The sequence below is a fragment of the Trematomus bernacchii genome, unplaced genomic scaffold, assembly GCF_902827165.1.
Source record: "Trematomus bernacchii unplaced genomic scaffold, fTreBer1.1, whole genome shotgun sequence".
Taxonomy (NCBI): domain Eukaryota; kingdom Metazoa; phylum Chordata; class Actinopteri; order Perciformes; family Nototheniidae; genus Trematomus; species Trematomus bernacchii.
Genome location: NW_022987714.1, coordinates 9,790,397 through 9,808,480, shown reverse-complemented (window position 1 = coordinate 9,808,480; position 18,084 = coordinate 9,790,397). Strand labels below are relative to the sequence as shown.

At 41.3% G+C, this 18,084-nt stretch overlaps 1 protein-coding gene across 2 annotated transcripts; it reads right to left on the bottom strand.

The window, feature by feature from the left end:
• Nucleotides 1-876: 876 nt before the first annotated feature.
• ptpn5 (protein tyrosine phosphatase non-receptor type 5) lies at nucleotides 877-17,046 on the bottom strand. Of its 2 annotated transcripts, none has more exons than XM_034142113.1 (14): nucleotides 16,749-17,046; nucleotides 12,979-13,093; nucleotides 11,355-11,631; nucleotides 10,628-10,750; nucleotides 10,414-10,509; nucleotides 9,945-10,207; nucleotides 9,034-9,226; nucleotides 8,449-8,533; nucleotides 7,468-7,547; nucleotides 7,222-7,365; nucleotides 6,966-7,076; nucleotides 4,644-4,804; nucleotides 4,291-4,404; nucleotides 877-3,268 (listed from the first exon to the last, which is right to left on the bottom strand). In XM_034142113.1, the coding sequence occupies exons 3-14, from the start codon at nucleotides 11,622-11,624 to the stop codon at nucleotides 3,175-3,177; spliced, it is 1,734 nt and encodes a 577-aa protein (XP_033998004.1). In that variant the 5' UTR covers nucleotides 11,625-11,631; nucleotides 12,979-13,093; nucleotides 16,749-17,046; the 3' UTR covers nucleotides 877-3,174. The 2 variants fall into 2 exon arrangements, with proteins under 2 accessions (XP_033998004.1, XP_033998005.1); XM_034142114.1 differs by having other exon boundaries at nucleotides 12,983-13,093.
• Between the last annotated feature and the right edge of the window lie 1,038 nt (nucleotides 17,047-18,084).

Genomic DNA, 18,084 nt, shown 5'->3' with positions numbered 1-18,084 from the left:
AAGGGCCAGTCCGGTTTTTTAAAGGAGACGCAGTCACTGTGCTGCCATAGCAATGAACCATTATGAAAAAAACAATCATCACAATAAGCTGTTTTTTCAAGCAAATTAAAATAATTGTTTTATAGTAATGTTGCAGTATGTGTTCATCCAAAGTTTGCGGTTCGCACATATATTTTACAATTAAACATTTTTAATTGTGATTTTAAAGGCTCTGCACACCCACACACGTGCTGATTAGAGCTCTCCTTAGATGACAATTGGGTGATGTTATGTAGGGATTTACATGATGTCACAAATGTCTCTGTACTAAAAAATAAATCATTTCTAACATACAAAATAACAGGAAAGTAAGGGGGGCTTTAAGAGAACTAGATCAATAATATTTTTGCAAAAATCTATTCCTTTTTAGTCTCTGTTTACAAAAATGTAAATAGCTTTATCTGCAGTGTCGCATTGGTACTAACCATTGAGTAAGGCAGTTGTAATAAGTGGGTGCTGGGTGTTGGAATTCAGTATCATAAATTGTCTTTTGTTTGATTGAAAGCCTTTGTTCTGTTGCTCTGCCAGCTATATGTGTTACTGAATGAGCAGACAAATGCAGGGTGTAAAAGCTATTCATATTGCATACACTGACACCTAGTGGTAGGAATATTTAACTGCACTTTGTGATGCAAGGGAGAATATTTCTGCAGGCAAATTAAGTGATTATATGTCACATTTCTCAGCTCGACACAAAGCCAACATAGCTTTGGGCAACAAACAATCTTATTACAAGCTTAATATTTGTTTATTTAGAACCATAGTAAATAGCTTGGTGCTATGGTTTAAATGGACTTGTATTTGTGTGATTGAGAGTAAGAGAAACAGCAACACAGATTCATGAAAATCTACCTTTATTTGGATGCAAAAACTCACAACTTAAAGCCATACTGTAGCAGGGGAGAGGAATACTGATTGCTGGTTGGTTGTATGTCTGACTGTTTGGCTATTTTGTCATGCCCATTTTTGATCATCAGAGGAGGACCATGTAAGCATTGCAAACAAGCACTCAAAATAAAAGCTTGTCATTTGAGTAAGCTGAACATTATCAGAGGAATATGTCAAAAGTCTGACAGCAGATTGTAGCTTTTCTTATCAGTCCCAGTCGTATTTTCCTGTAAAAGGTCATTTTGGCAGTTTAATTTGCTAGTTGATTTGATGTTTATAAATTGGTCCGAGCCCGCACAATTAACTCCATCCTCTGATAATGTTCCTGACTGTTGATCTGATGCATTAAGTCAAGATAGAAGTTGATTGATTGTGATGTTTGTTACATAGAAAACTGTCTTCACTGTTTTAGCTGCCTTACACATAGCAATTATTTCTCGTGTTGTCAACTGAGAGTGGCCTACAGTCACAGATGGAATCGATTGGAGACTGGGTAAAAGCTCAGTCTGAGGTAAAATTCTCAAAGAAAAAAAGATAAAAACATACACAGAAAGCAAAGCATATTAAAGCAAAGCCTAAAGGCATAAAGTAATAATACTGAAGACCGAACATAATCTACTTATTTTCTGTACTGTAAGGTAACTTAGGTAGTTGTCACATTTTGTTCTGTCAAATCTTGCAATATAAACCGATGGTTTGATCCACAGTATGAGCTACATTCCATCATGGTGTAAACGGAAATATACACAAGGCATCTACTCGAAAGGATTGTATCAAAATGTTCTAAAAATATCTCTGGTTGGTTTCACAAAAGCAAACTGTATCAAAAGCATTGGCCGAGAGCAAGCAATATAATAGGCTTAAACCCTTTTACACAACAAAAAGCAGGACAACCAATCACGTCGCTTTGATTGTGGACCTATGGAGTCCCATACAGCACATGCAATCCATTAAACTCAACACAATCAAAACACAATACGGAGAAAAAAAAGGAACTTTTACAGCTGAACATCAGAGACAACCTTAGTTGGTCTATTGTGCTTCATACAGATTAGGCCTGGCCTGTCTTTACAACAATCATGGGCTTCTTACTTCAGAGATGTGTTCAAGCTACTGTTGAAAGCAGAGGTATCACAGATCATGGAACTCTGAGGCCGATCATGAAAGTAATGGGACATTTACAAGAGGATTAGGTGTAGGGGACCACCGTTCATCAATTTATGTAACTTTTTTTTTGTCGCAACATTTTTGCTTTACTCTGCATTACACTTTCCCTCGTCTACATGCCAGATTCTCCAGAGCTTTGATTAGGCTGTGCATTGATTTTTCTGACTGTCTGATTCTATTTCAAGCCACTGTCCCCTCAGTGTCCCTGGCTCTGTGATGCCTCTGAGTGTACGTCTATGAGGCCTTAATGTAGGAGTTGTTTGCTGTAAACATCATGAGCCATGAGGACTGCACGGGCAGCATGGTAAAACTGTAATACTGTAGATTGCACAGAAATCATAATTAGTTAATTAAAAACCTAATTGTTATACATTCCTATGTTCCATAACATTGCACATGCCTTTAATGAACACTTAACACCATGCAACCTGAAAATGAGGTGGCTCCTGTACGAATCAGCAGTTGAAACAGGCCTTCTGTAATGATTTTTTTAAATAACATTGAAATTGAGGGTCAGTGATGGTCAATGAAAAAGGATGCTGGTTAATTTATATCTTATAGTGTTTGTTTTTAGGCTGGCATGATAATTTCTGTAGATTTGAATTATGCTGGCACGTAGAGTCCCTTTTTTATTGAAACCAACTTTAAGAGACTGATTATACTTTAGGTCCAGTTCAATATTTTATAACTGTACAGACAGTATCTGAGGGGGCCTAATTACTAAAAGAGGCCATGATGACTGAAACTTATTAACAGTTACGTGATAATAAAATCTCAGCAGGACTGAAATTATGTCAGAAGTGCGGGCTTGGATTATTTTGTGTGAACAGGATTTTCGGGGGGGCTATTTCCAATTCCACCTCCCTTTGTTTGTTCTGCTCCAAGACATACAGTAAGCACAGATTTCATGTCAGCCATGCAGTCCTGTCTGAGCGGGCCTGTCTTGGGTGAAGAGATTAACATAGTTTGACCTTGTTAAAGGGTGAGATTGAGATGATGCTAGGTACAGTGGTGCGTACCACCAGAGGTGGTACAGTGTACAGTGGTGTGTCTCGGTCTGGGTGTTGCTGTACGCTCACTCTACTCCTCAGCAGTGTGAGACTGCTGCTTCTCGTACAGGCTAAGGACGTGATGCACAAACTGGTACTGCTCGCCCGTCTGGATCATCCCACCCCTGAGAAACATACACAGAAAGAAACACACACACAATGGTCAGTCAGTCAGTCTATCACTTTGTTCCAGACAGAGATATCTCAATAACTATTCAATGCTTTGCAGTGAATTTTTGCAAAGAATTGTGTCGTCCAATACAAATTGTCATTAATACAGTGTAATATCAACATTATCATCAAAATGACAGATTTGTATCTAAAGTGTGTACAGGCATTACTGATTCGCTGACAATCTTACAATCTTGGCCATCTCAACAAAAAAATTCAGGAATTGCCCTTTATTTTTATCAGCCGAGTATCAATACAATGCATTTTACCTCAACATGTGATATGTATGCCGGCCACTAGGGGTCTCTCAATCAATTCGATAAACAAAGACAGAGATTAATGACTTTGTGAAGGAGTGTGGGATCCTGGGAGTGAGTGTCTTCTACTCTCCAAAACAAACAGACTAGGTTATTAACACAGGTAAAACAATTTAAAGCAGTTTCACATAAAAAAATCAGAGCTTCTCCAACGCTGCTCAGCTTGCTTCTCTATTAACTCTAACTAAAAACTTTTTTCCAGGTTAAGTATTTAATTTTAAAGGACCAACATTTAAATTGATTCATAAAAATGCGGCTTCAAACTGGATAAAATGTAAAATCCTGCCATTTTCTGGCATAAATAATCACCAATACTTGTGACCAAACGAAATGGACGTGGAAGGTTACCTTGATTAAAATGATGGAATTCTAGGTTTATATATTGTTGGAAACATATGGTAAATTGTACGTAGACAATAATGTCAAATGTTACATATCATATCTTTAAGTGCCATAACACACTGGTTAATAGTCCTATGCATATTAAGATGTTTACAGCAGTTCTATTTTGGTTAAACCAATCCATCTTTAGCTCCCAGTGATTTGAATCCAGATCAGGTGGATCTACGTCAACAAGGCTCTTTTTCCATAAACAAAACGATTTCATGCCAAGAACTAAAGATAGACATGAGCATAGATAACGGATAAGCAAATCTCACCTGTCCAGACGGAGCTGGCAGGTGGTTCTCAGGATGTCCACCGCACCCTCAGTCCTCAGCTGCTTGCACAGGATGGAGGTGGCGATGAAGCAGCCAGTTCGTCCAATTCCAGCACTAAGGGCAACAAGTTGGACGGGTAAAGGGACGCAGGAGAAAATGGATTGCTGTATTGATTAGCAATGATCCCATTCATTTGATGCCAAAGGGCCAAAGGGCAGCAGTAACAAGTGTTCCCTCTGATATGAAACTGGGCAGTTTCCCCTTTGCATGTATAGCCTATATTAAACATTGTTTTACTTTTTGACAAACGTATCACCCTTAGTTGTCCCTATATCATAAATAAGCTTTTGTACCTGCAGTGGACAATTATCGGGCCACTGGAGGGCGGGGCTTCCTCTCGAGCCCTTTCCACTTCCTGCACCAGTTCCAGAAGAGGTGGAGCCTTGTCTGGAGTCTTCTGATCAGGCCACGAGGTGTACCAGTACTGCCGCAGACTGCGCTCTTCCCCCTCACACTGGCAAACACACACACATTAACATAAACACACACACAGACTGGCATTCAGGCATTCAAATACAAATGTGATCATGTAGCGCACACACGTACCTGAGACAGACACGCTGAGACTGATTTCTGATCAGCCATTTTATTTGCATGCATACCCAAATTGTTACCTTGGTGTTAGTTGCTACGACAACAATGAACGCAGAACATGACAGCAAAAAAAGAGTGAGGGTTATAAAAAAAGAGCTTACATAGTCCATCCCTTTCATATACTGTAACATAATCAAATCCATCAGGGGTCTCTATTCCCAGAGGGTAATTTCGACAGTAATCATTAATCAAACAGGTAAACAACAAAAACATCAGGCTTTTAAGCACTTTATATAATGATCCCCTGGTGCTTGGTAATCAAAATCAGGTTCCATTTACTGAATTATCATGTTTGGCTTGCTAAGTGCTAATGGCACCATGACCCCAAACTCAATATAAACCATGAGAAAATGAACTGAATAGTATAGCTACCAGTTGGATAAACCATTGCCCAACAAACGTGTGATTAGTCTGTTTGAGAAGATCAAGGCAGACACCTCTTCACGACTTAACTTTATATTCCCATACTACGTTCTTATATTAAAGTGACCACCTATTTGCTTTAACTTATCATTATGAAAGTTGGACATTGTAATAGCTCTAGAATAATGACACCATCGGCATTTAGATCACCTATGAGCCTTGCTGTCACTAAGCAAATCTATCTGACTCTGGGTCGCGATCTCCCAGGAAAAATCAAGGCTCTATTTACGGCACACAATGGACGAGGCTAGCGCTTGATGCATAGATGATGAATCATAATGCCTTTGGTCATCCTCTATCCTTTTCCTCCAGAGCGACCATGAAGTTTACATTTTGATAACTATTGGATGGATTGCCATGAGGTGGGGAGCCCAAAGACATTCATGTTCCCCTCAGGATGAATCTTAGTGATCCCTGAACTTTTCCTCTTACACAAACTAATGAACTTTGAATCAGTCCCATCTGTACTTTGTGTTAATTGCTTACTAGCACACTAGAATAGATGATGCATATGGTAACATACCTGCTAAACATCTGCATGTTAGCATAGTCACTGCTAGCATGTAGGCTGTATAGAGTCCTAGTTAGGTTTTTAAAACTTTTAAACAATACGGTTAGCACAATTAATAGAATAACAACCACCTATTTTAAATGAAAAAAGAAACCTAATAGATACCACTTGAGATGAATGCTACAACAGTATTTTTGTAATTGGTTTAACCCTCTGAGGTCTACGCTGCTTGTACCATTTTCAGGCGATTTGGAATCTATTCTAGAAAAACAATGTTTTTTTTTAGAGATTCTAAGAAGCGTATAAACAAACAATGGATGCATTTTATGAACATGTATCCATGATGGAAGTAGATTTTTTTAGTAGTTTTACTAGTTAGATAAAGATTATAGATCTAATTTTGCATCCCATGAAGCATTGCATGGAGTCCGCTGATCACAGTGGACATGCGTAAGGGAATAATATGTCACAGCCATCAGTGTCTTGGAAATACGCCTTTTTTATACAGTAAGGACAATAATAACTGCAGCAAAAATAGATAGAACATATAGATAAAAAAAATATATATATTATTGCCCTTTCTGTATAAAACAGTCATATTTCCACGACACTGATGGATGTGTGACATATTATTCCCATTTCCAATGTGATCAGCACTTTTCTTTTTTTTGTAGGCAGACCATGCCGGCCAGCCAGTGCCCCCCCTGGAGGTGTAGACGGTGTGGTGTGGCCCTCTGTCTTCCACCTGACAGAAACTGCTTTGAGGAATGGCACAACTCACATTGTTGATATAATAACGGCAAGACCTTTTTGTAAATATTGTAGATACATATTGATTTTGTACTTTGAAATATTTAATTTGTTCCCCATGGTCACCAAGACTTAAAATATGCATATTACTTGATTGTGCAGCACAGGGTTCATGTTTTAAAAGCTTTTTTTTAAAAAGCCAAGGCAACCCAAATATTCGAAAAAAGGGCTTTGACCCTTGAGGGTTAAACTGACCCTTCAATTGTTGAGCTATCTTGTACACCATAGCCTATTCAACCTTTTTGTGGAACATATTACCTGTCTTCCTGTGTCTTACCTTCAAAGTAAACACCCTCAGACTGTAGTCATCCTCCTGGGTTACCGTGACAACGGTGATCTCAATGCCCTCATGGGTCACAGTGTCCTCAGGCCAGTACTCAGCGCATTTCTACAGGACACAATGAACACTCATGTTTTTATCAACTCATTACTAACTTATCTGTCAATGAATTCATTAGTGGATCATCAATTCATCATCATCATCAACATCATCATCGTCATCATCATCATCATCACCATCGCTTTGCACTGACCTCGTTTTTCTCCTCCAGGTTGGTAATCATCACTATGATCGGGCATCTCTCCTGCCACACCATCCTCCAGAAGTCCCCCACTGTGTTCACGGTGGGACCCTGGGTCGCAATGTATGAACACTCGTCATCTTCATCCCCATAACCCTGCACACAGACGCACACAAACATAAACATTCTGGTAACAGTGACTGCACAGAACTTTGCTTTGGAACTATTTTGCCCACAAATTCACACATTTGCACTTACTTTGAGATAATTAGCGTTGATGTAAGTAGAGAGAAAATCGTCTTCATCCTGTGACTTCAAGATCACTCTGCTGTGCGTGTCTGCAGGTGGACAGTGTAAGATTGTCATGAAAAAGAGATACGCATGGGTTGTAATTCAAAGAGGTGACAGCAAACGACGATGAGAAATAATCTTTAAATACTAATTCATTGTATAATATCTTACTGTTCAGTTTTGGTTTGGTTTGTGTCTTTTTACTTGTTTTTTTTTGTTTTTTTTGTCTACTGTGTGTCAATTTGAGTATGTGGTGCACAGGGATAGATCTTTTACAACATTTCTGATCTGATGATGACTTGATTCAAAAATAATTAAAGTGATACATGATACAGTGATTTATTTAAAGTTAAGATTGATTCCTACCCTGCCCTTGTACAGTAAGACACCTTTTCCACTCTCCCACCGCTCAGCATAGTATTTGTTAACGTTGTCTCTATTTTCGTAAAGTGGGCCAAAACTAAGGCAGGGAGGGGTGATCTTCTTTGTTCAGAGGTAGAATATTTTCACTAACTCTGTTAATGACCAAACCAGAGATGGTGATGGTTGCAAAAGGATTGACCTACCAAAGACAATAGGTATATTTAGATTTTGTTGAGTTTAAATGAAGTGGGTTTGACATTGCACTGCCACAGCGATCGTGCACAATGTGTGTGTTACACTGCACAAGTACATAGGCAATCGCTGGTTGTTGGGCTGATGGTGAGCAGATGACTCAAAAACGACGACTCATGTTTAATAGCTGTCCACTTCTGCTTCTTTGGTACGGTTGGTTTTCACACCTGATACAAACCCTACCCGAGTACACACAAACTGTACTCGAGACCGCCTTTTCAAGTGTAAGCTTTGCAGTGTTCACACACACATTAACAAACTGGACATGGGAGTCAAGTGTTCTCGCATCAGTCCCTGACGTGAAAACCTCCTTAGTGGTGCCGCCCTACTCACTGGGTAAGATGGTTTTGTAGCGGTTCTTTCTCACCAGCCCTGGATAGTTGTACTCTTTAGGGTCCACGAAGTTCATGGGAGTTTCCTGCCAATTAACACACAACAATGGGAGCAATAACAATCAGTCATTGCAGAAACAGAGGGGAAATCCTAACCATGCCTTCTACAAGGCAACAAAACAGTAAGAAAGTAAAAGTAATCACTAAGTCATTACGTGACTTAGTGATGAATGTTATACATAAGTCATCCATTTCCCATCAATATAAACGGCTGCTTTTTAGTTGTACCTGATTAATATTCTAAGGACAACCTGTGTGTTGTCTTGAAAACACATCTTCCAGCAGACACTGAAATCCTCTATGGGTTTTTGTATGCAAATATGCCTGTATCTATCCTTCCTTCGCCCACCAACAGACAGTGGAAAAGCTTACGGGTGTGTACAGAGCTCCGCTTGGTGTGTGTGGGTGTGTGCATTTGTGCCTGTGTGTGTGTCAGTATGTACACGTCTTTTCCGGTGAGTCTCTGTTCATCCCTGTTAATCTGAAGACGTGTAGGTGGGTGAGCTACTGTTGCTGCTGCGCTCACATAGAACTCTGCCTGCAGGCTCTGGTCATCTATGGCCCGTTCGTGTAGCATGGCAGGGGTCAGACTGTTTGTTCCCTGCCGGAGGTACTCCTTGGCCGTCTGGTCTCTGGGGGAGAGCTGGCCTCCGTAGCCGTAGGGCTCAGTGCAGCCCGGGGAACACATGTCCAAGGTCAGGGAAACGTTGGAGCCTCTCCTGTGTGAAACATGTTGAATCAAACAAATACATATAAATGTACAATATGAGTTTACCCATCTTCTATGAGCAATAAGGATTTTAATGACAAACTGAATTCAGCACACACCTTCCTCAATTCCAGGTATAAATACAAACAGAATATAGAAAACAAAGTATAGTTTTGCTTGCATGAATTCACCGCAAGTGTTTCGTTATTGCCAACTACCGCAGCAGCTACAACCTTTACAGTCTCTGTGGTGTGGTAAAGTCAATCGGGATGTTTTTCACGGAAACGCAAAACGTTCAAGAGTATTGTGATTCTCTATGGTTACAGTGTCTGATAAAAAAAAGTATGCATAAAGATACTAAAGTATTCAGGAAGAACTGAAAATAAGTGTTTTATAATAAAACACTTTCTACACCATGGAGAAAACCTTAGGGTAGACAGCCACGAAGGGTCTGTAAGTCCAATCGCTTCCTGATACCAGTGCCTTTTTCTAGGATGGTTACTTGGCTTCATAACTCATCTGTCCTGTGGTAAAATAAGATTCCGAGTTAACTTGATCATATTTAGCAACCACGGGGACTCTAATGAAGTAGAAAGAAAAAGTAACACATTATTGTTTCAGTGTCACTTTTACTGGTATTGTTATTCTTTAAAAATATACCCAGCCCTTGTCACTCTTGTCATCTTATTTACAAAAGTTCTCCCCAGGACTCTGCAGTCATCACTTGCCTCTCCTGAAGCCCCACTGGGGTGACAAGGAGGGTGGCGGCATCTCCCTCCATCCTGTTGTCAGAGCCCATTTCAAAGACCGGCGTCTGAGGCTCGGTGTCCATGTCCATCAGGTCCTCCTGAGCGTCCGTCCACTCTGACAGGGTGAAGGAAGGCTGGCGGCTCACAGACTGACGCCTGTCACCAATGTCCCGCGAAACTGTTCCAAACAACCCAAAGCCAGTGCCAGTGCCATAACACCATTTACGCACCATGTGAATGACCTGGGGAGAGGTAAGTGGGAGAAAGATAAGCCAATACAGTAACTAGCCAATTTGAATAATGATAACTTAAGGATATAGCCATCTACTTTCTTTCAAAGACTGTCACGTTACTTAATGGTAAAATACTATGATTGAACATCCACCTAAACCCAACAAACATGGAGAAATTGCAAATGTTTAGATGTTTTTTGATGGTCAGTTTTTACCATTATGACACAGATGGCCACGCCGATGCCTGCAGTTCCATTGACAATCCAGTTGTGCTCTTTGGTGTTTACCACCTCCCTCATCAACACCATGGTCTAGGCAGTGCAGAGAGAGAGAGGGAGAAAATACTATATTCAATATATTATTATGACTTTTTAAAGTTTCTTTCCAAAACAATCAGCTCTAGAGGTCATATCCTGTAATGACACTTACATTCATTCCAAAAATCGGGTCGCAGGGTAGCATGAAGCCAAGGTAGAAGTCGATGATATGCAGGGCTTTGTAAATGGAAGAGAGAGGTCCGTTTCCTTCCATCACGAAAAACACCCAGTACCCCTGGGAGGAGAGAGGGAGGGAGGGAAGGGAGATTGTCACTGTGAACTCTTCAGTCATTCATGCACTGGTAATCAGGCACATTGTGGCTGCTCTCAGGCGAAAAGAGAAACTGAGAAATAAGGAAGATGGCCTATTACACAGGCATAAAAATATGTATATAGACCACATGCGGTCTGGTGTCATAATCAAGTTCACGTTCACAAGGCTCTTTTTTTTTTGGCCTTTGGTAATGTTGATCCGGCCCTTTCTTTCAGATAAAGTAAGTCAACAGAGACAAAAATAAGAATATCAAAGAGGTGTCTAATTCTAGCCCAATAATGTTTCCATAATAAAGTGCACTGGCACTGCACTTTAGAGAATGTGACAAAGTGATAAGAACATCTATGTGAAAAAATAAGGGTCAAGTCGAGAGAGTATACATTTTTCTAAAGGGTGGTATGCATTGCTAATGATGCTACTGGATTCTTCATACTGGTCTATCCTGAAAACCAAAGTTATTACAGGAAGGCTCAACCCTAACCTATTTTGAATAAGACATTTAAGTAAAAACTAAATAAGATATTTTTTCGATTTGATTGTATGCACTTTTACTTTACTCACATACCGTGACCTGGGAGACGACAAACAGTGCAGCCCAGCAGTAGATCTCAATCGCCAGCGTGAACACCTTGTGCATAATCACTTCCTCTTCCTGAGGGCTTTGGTCCCCTGCGAGTCCATCTTTGCAGTCTTTCAGCTCGTCTTTTTTACGGGCTCCATCGCCTTTTTGATCAGTTTTAGTGGGCTCATCCAGCCAGACAGGGTCCTCTTCTGGCCTCAGGAAGATGGAGTCCTCGGTGTGGGAACGGGTGGAGCTGCTCAGCCGGCGGGTCATGATCCTCCTGTTGAATAACGTTATTTGATATGTCATTCCTTGGTGATCATAAGGCTTTTTCAGCTGGATTCTGACTCTGTTTCTGGGTTTTTATTGTGAGTTTTGCCATGTACAGAATGCTACTGAGAGACGGCGTGTGAGAATGTCCAAAACACTGTTAAAATGAAAAACAGTGTTTGCTTTAGTTGCTGCTTTAACACCTTATAACACAAAAAGGCCAATGTGGGTAGTGTTGCTTTATGGTTTTACACTGTTTTGAAGACCTTCATATGGTGGTAGACCATATTACACCCTGCGTGAAACAAAATTGAACACACGGACAATTTCTCAAAATAAAGTTATTTCTGTTAACGTGACAATTCAAATGTCTTGGTAGGCAAACACACTTTCTATAATGTTTTTAGTCTTTGTGGCTTTGCTTATAACACAAGGACACAGAAGTAAATTAAACAAAACTACATATTGATTTCTAGTTCAATTTTGTGCCAGCTGTGTTTGTCAGGTTGTGTGCGTTTGTCCGATTGTGTGTTTTTAAATGAGCGTGTATATGACAGAAAGAGTTCCGTTTATTCCACAGTCCTATTCAGATGTACAGCTAAGCAGCTTGGAGTGGCTCTCATCTCCGGATCCTCTTGTCTCCCTCAGATTGGACTCTATTGTGTGTGTGTGTATGTGTGAGTGTGTGTGTGTGTGCGTGTGTGTGTGTGTGTGTGTGTGTGTGTGTGTGTGTGTGTGTGTATGTGTGTGCGTGTGTGTGTGTGTGTGTGTGTGTGTGAGAGAGAGAGAGAGGCTCTATTGTGGAGAGATGAGTCAGGGGTAGCGTGTTTACAGCCCTGTCCGTCGCCTTAGCAACAGAGTGGCTCTCATCCCTCTCATCCGTCCTGAGCATTATCATCCACTGACAACACACACACACACACACACACACACACACACACACACACACACACACACACACACACACACACACACACACACACACACACACACACACACACACACACACACACACACACACACACACACACACACACTCTGTATCAGTCAGCAGTGTATTCAAAGCCCTTTTCCGCCCTGCTCTTTTGTCCTTCAACCATTAATAAAGGTGTTTTGTACATTTGGCTGATTACCGCCACGTGGTGTGTGTGCGGATGTGTGAATGCGGGGGCCAGTGAGAGTGGTGGTGGTGTAGTGTTTGTGCAAATATCACTTTTACTGAATGTGTTGCTGATGGCTAAATTGGTCATGAGTGAGTTTGGAACAACTTTTCATCAATGACTACCAACCAACAACAAAAATGACTGCAGTTGGTTTGTGGAATAAAAAACCCAGTAAAGCCTGTCACATGACTCACCTACTGTATGATAGATGGCAGGGAACTGGGGGAGGGAGTCAGATCACATGATCAAGTTAAATCCTGTATCCTGTGGCAACCAGCCGTTGTCAGCCATTGTGTGGAAGAGTCAAATCTGAAGGACAGAAGACAACCAACAGCCAAACATTACATTAAAAAAAAGAGGAAAAGAGAGATAAAAAAGAGTGACAGGACATAAAATTAGACATAATGTGAAAAACACACTTTTTCAGTGCAAAAACCCATAGATTTGGGTTTATGGAGAGCATACTGTACCAACAGAACAACTTGGAAATAAGACAACCCACTCAGTTTGTTGTGGGAAAACAGAAAACACGGGATCAAATAAGTCATTCAGATTCGGCTTTCCCTTCTATGTCACATGCAGGCTCATTAGAGTATTGCCACCAATGGCTTGTGAACTACCTTTGAAATTGTTCTTGCAAGCCAAGCAGACCGGCCTTTTATTCAAGAGGGTTGTAAAAAGAGACAGGTGCTAAAATGGCGCGTTTAAGACCAAGGGTGAAACAAATATATTCAGAAAGAGAGTTTGAGAACGATTTTGTGTTTTTTTTTTTTAAACATTAAAGCATGTAAACATTCAGTATGAACCAAAACATATAAGATTGAACCTAAACATATGCATGATATGCCCACTTTAAGCACATAAATGCGACATATACATATAAAGCACTCTTGTCAGCACCGAGTTGTGTTTTCATGAGCCGAGAATGGTAATGTTAGGTGACACAGTAAACTATCAATATTATCTTTCCCTCTCTTTCCCTCTCGTCCCCTCCCTACGATGCGGGGATGATTCGAGACGGGCTAAGCAGACACCCTCCCAAATACATTCAGATTGCTCCGGTCCAATCAGTATGCATGAAGTCGAGCCTTCTCTGCTCTCCTCTCCTCTCCCGCTCTCTCTCATCTCCCCTCCTCTCCTTCAGGGCCACTGGACCCTGTTGAACGAATGAGGTGAGCTCAGCGGAATATGAGACCAAACCAGTAGCAGGAGCTGTGTGTGTGTGTGTGTGTGTGTTCTATCTCTCTTTGCTTGCTGCGAAGGTGTTTTTGAAGTGATGACGCCAGCATGCCCGGCCTGTAGTCATAGCAACGTTTATACATTCAATGTACACACACATACGATGTACACACACACACACACACACACACACACACACACACACACACACACACACACACACACACACACACACACACACACACACACACACACACACACACACACACACACACACACACACACACACACACACACACACTATCACACACAGTTTGGGTTTCATAAGAGAAGCTGAGAGAGCTCCTTCTCTAAACAATGGATGGACAGGTGGATGAGGTGATGGAGGGATGAATGGGAGGAAAAGCAAATCTTTTTTATGTGAAGGTTGTCTGAGGCAATGACGCAGTGAGGTTGGCGTTTAGGTAACTGTGGCAACCAACATACTGTAACATTCACACACTTTGGCAAACACCCTGAATGAAAAATGAAAAACCAAACACATCTGCACTGGGAGAGCACTGACAACACATTCACGTTTGTCTAACATTTTTTGTCTCTCTTTGCTTTGATTCTTCGAGGCAAATATCTTTGTTTTGCCATCGCTCTCTGTTGCTGCTGAGTGCTTGCTCCTTCAATTGTTTGCTACAATTTACCAGAGTTGTACAAGGGGTTTTACAAATACAGAAATGTCTTTTGACCAAACTGAAACAAATAAAGAATGAAATCCTTTAAAATAAAGTTTTTAAAAGGTTAACTTTATCAAATAATTTCTCGCTTCCAGGAATTCTTGCAGAAATACATTTTATTTACAGAGGTGGAAGATAGCAAAATAAAAATAAATGCTTTAATTACATTTTCTATGTAACATCCCTGTAGTACTGTGGCGTCTTCAATGATAAGCATGTATCTCAAATCGCCTAAAGTCACAGTTTTAGTGTTGGATTCGTGATGCAAAACCTCAAAGTGTTCATGGTCCAGATATCTTTTTCATTACTTTTTACTATTTTCTGCAAAGTTTCTCCACATTTTATCGAACATATTTTGTATCTTTTGAGACTTGGCTTGCAAAATAAGGTTTTGTGGGTTTAAAGAATGATGGTGGTTGTTATGAAAGAGATACAATGTTCCTGTTGATTGTTGGGGAGCTCAATCACAACACAAAAGAAAGTTGTTGTACGAAGCTGCATAGCTCAATAGTGTATTTAGGCAAAGACATTTGACTTATATAAAACTAATTTAACAGTCTGACACGGTATTCTAAGAGAAACATGTGCAATCATGTAATTAATGGAAAATAAGTCCAACCTGACAGCTGATTCAGCCTCATTCCCTACTGAAAGTATACTGTCTTTGGGTCCTACAAAGACCACCCCCTCATTCTTCAAATAGAGTATGTGTGTGTGTAGTGTTTCCATTGATCTGCGTCCATTCAGAGCACCCAACATCCAGCTGAGTCTGTACGGAGCCATACAGTAAACCCAAGCAGAACCACAGGGCCGGCTGCTGACAGCTGTGTAAAGCTCTTTCCCTGCAATCAGGGACAAGGGGAATTAATCTGGTGTTGTTTGTGTTTCTTTTAAGGACAGCTGGCTTGCGTTTTAATGGACATTCCGGAATCTGCCAGTGTATCTGTTCGGTCAAAAATGTTCAGGATGTGTTTCACTTTCCCCCCGAAGTTCCAGTAAAGGATCTCAGATACCGCATCTTTCTTGTTTCTAGGTGAATCAAAAGGTTGTCGACAGTGAAGTATTGAGTGTGTTGTTGAAGTGCTGAATGTGGCAGGGAGACGGTGTAAGAGGAAGCTATTACTGAAAGTGATGATGGGATGGTAACATGAGATAAAGTCACGAGGGCCAAGACCTGCCTCGTTAACCTTTCTCTGTCATACACACTCGCACGGATAAAATCTTGGTATGGATACACACATAAGCTCACAATGACCTTAGAACTAAATATCCAGCAAACCTGCAGCTGCCTCCTGTATAATCACAGAGACAGACAATCAATAATCTCTGTTGTTTACATACAGTCTTGCAGCAGCTCCAGGTGCATTTCAAAGAAAATATTCATTAACGCATGTATACACTTACAACTCAGCCTAAGCTATACTGTATGAATAATTGAAATGCTGCATAACGAATTGATTTATAGTTTGCTGGAGATATATTTGGATTTCCCGGTGACAAAGGGTTGTGTTATATGATTGCACTGCATCAAAACACCAGTGCAGGAATGGCATTCTCTGGCAGTCATTCATACTAAGACAAAACCTCATTCATATCACGTACATGGCTACGGTGAGCTAGAGCGACCACACAGTGCAGAGCAGGAAGGATTAGTAATGAATCACCCAGGGAGGTGGACTGTTGCATCTCTCGCTGGTAACTCCCACATTGTCACAGAGACATGATACAACACAGAGGAAATCAAGCTTTTAATAATAAAAGATGAGAAAGGGAAACACGCAGAATAGCACCAAAGAGCCAACCTGTTGGCAAATGATCAGTTTTAATCACAACAACAAAAAAAGGCACAGAGGCTACATCCCACATCCCTACCTTTTCACAGCCAGGAAAGCGCAGCAGCCATATGAACCGCGGGGGCTTTTGCTGAGGAATTGGTATTCACCTCATGTCGCACAGCCACAGAGGGGGAAGAAGGAGAGACAGAGGGAGAGACAGAGGAGAGGCTGGAACACTCGCTCACCCAGAGCCTTAAGACTGGTTAGGATAAGTCCTCTTACCTGGCTGAGCCCGTTTTCACATCGCCATCTGCCGCTCTGCTCCCTCTGCTCCCTCTGAGCCAAAGACCAGGAGCCAAACACCCAGAACCGCGCCAATCCCTTTACTGCTGCTCTGTCTGGGAGGAGAAGGAGTGTGTTTGCATGTAAGAGGGAGACAGACTGACAGTGAGAGGACGTGTGTGAAGGTAGGAGAGACAAAATGTGTGTGTGTATGTGTGTGAAAGAGAAATAGAGGAATAAAAGTCTGATGGGTTTGTCTTTTGTTTGTATCCAGGAGGAGAGAGAGAGATCCACAGGCGGCAGCTTCGTCTAGGTATATGCAGCAAGAGGCTGTACGGTAGCCTTGGCAACAGAGCCAGAATGAGGGAGGGAGCTGAAGAGCGAGAGCAAGAGAGAGAGAGAGACTGTGTGTGTGTGTTTATGTATGAATGACATTGTGGGCACATAAATCTGTTCACACTGTCACATAACGGGGACTCACCTCCAAAAGAGCGCAGATACATTTTAGGGTTTAATATTAAGTTTGCAGATATTTCGTTTTATAAATGTAAACAAATCCTATAAAAAAACTAAAGTATTTGAATTACAAGTAGGCATACTGTGTCACTAAAGCTTATTATATCTTATAAGACCTTGATTGTAAAACAATATTTAAAACATATGCACTGTTGTTTATTTTTGAGTCAATCCCACATGCACCGATCTGCAGCCGTAAGTAGGTACTCATTAGGGCTTAGAAAGAGTATTTATCCGCAGCTGAAAATAGTCCCGAACAAATACACTGTTTACTCCTGTTTGAGAAATGTTGGCTATAGTGTCCTGGAAAACATTTTTTTGACTCTTTTAAAAAAGAAAATAATACATTAGTCACTATTTATTTATTTTTTGTCGTCCCCATGCTCTCGCTGCTCATACTTCTCGTCCCTCTCGCTTCCTTACGCTTAACCCCACTCCCCCCCACCCCCCCTTCCCTCTTGCTCACTCTCTCCCTCCTTCCTTTCTTGCCATATGGTAGCCTTTTCGTCAGATCTCTGAACTGTGAGGCATTAAACAGATACTATAGGCAGGGCCGTCCCTTCCTACAGGAAGATCACGCAGACTGCGTGGGGCCTCACCTCGCGGAAGGGGCCTCATCTTGCGGAGGGAGCCATCTTGCGGAGGGAGCCTCAACTGAGCCTCAACTGAGCCGCAAATGCGGCGCACCTATGCGTTTATGCGGCGCAATTATGGCGCATTTCCACTGCAGCACGTAGCACGGTTTAATAGTGTGGCGCAGCACGGTTTCGCCGCTGCGAGGCTCCACTAGCACCCCAACCCCCCCGTCAACGCTCACGAA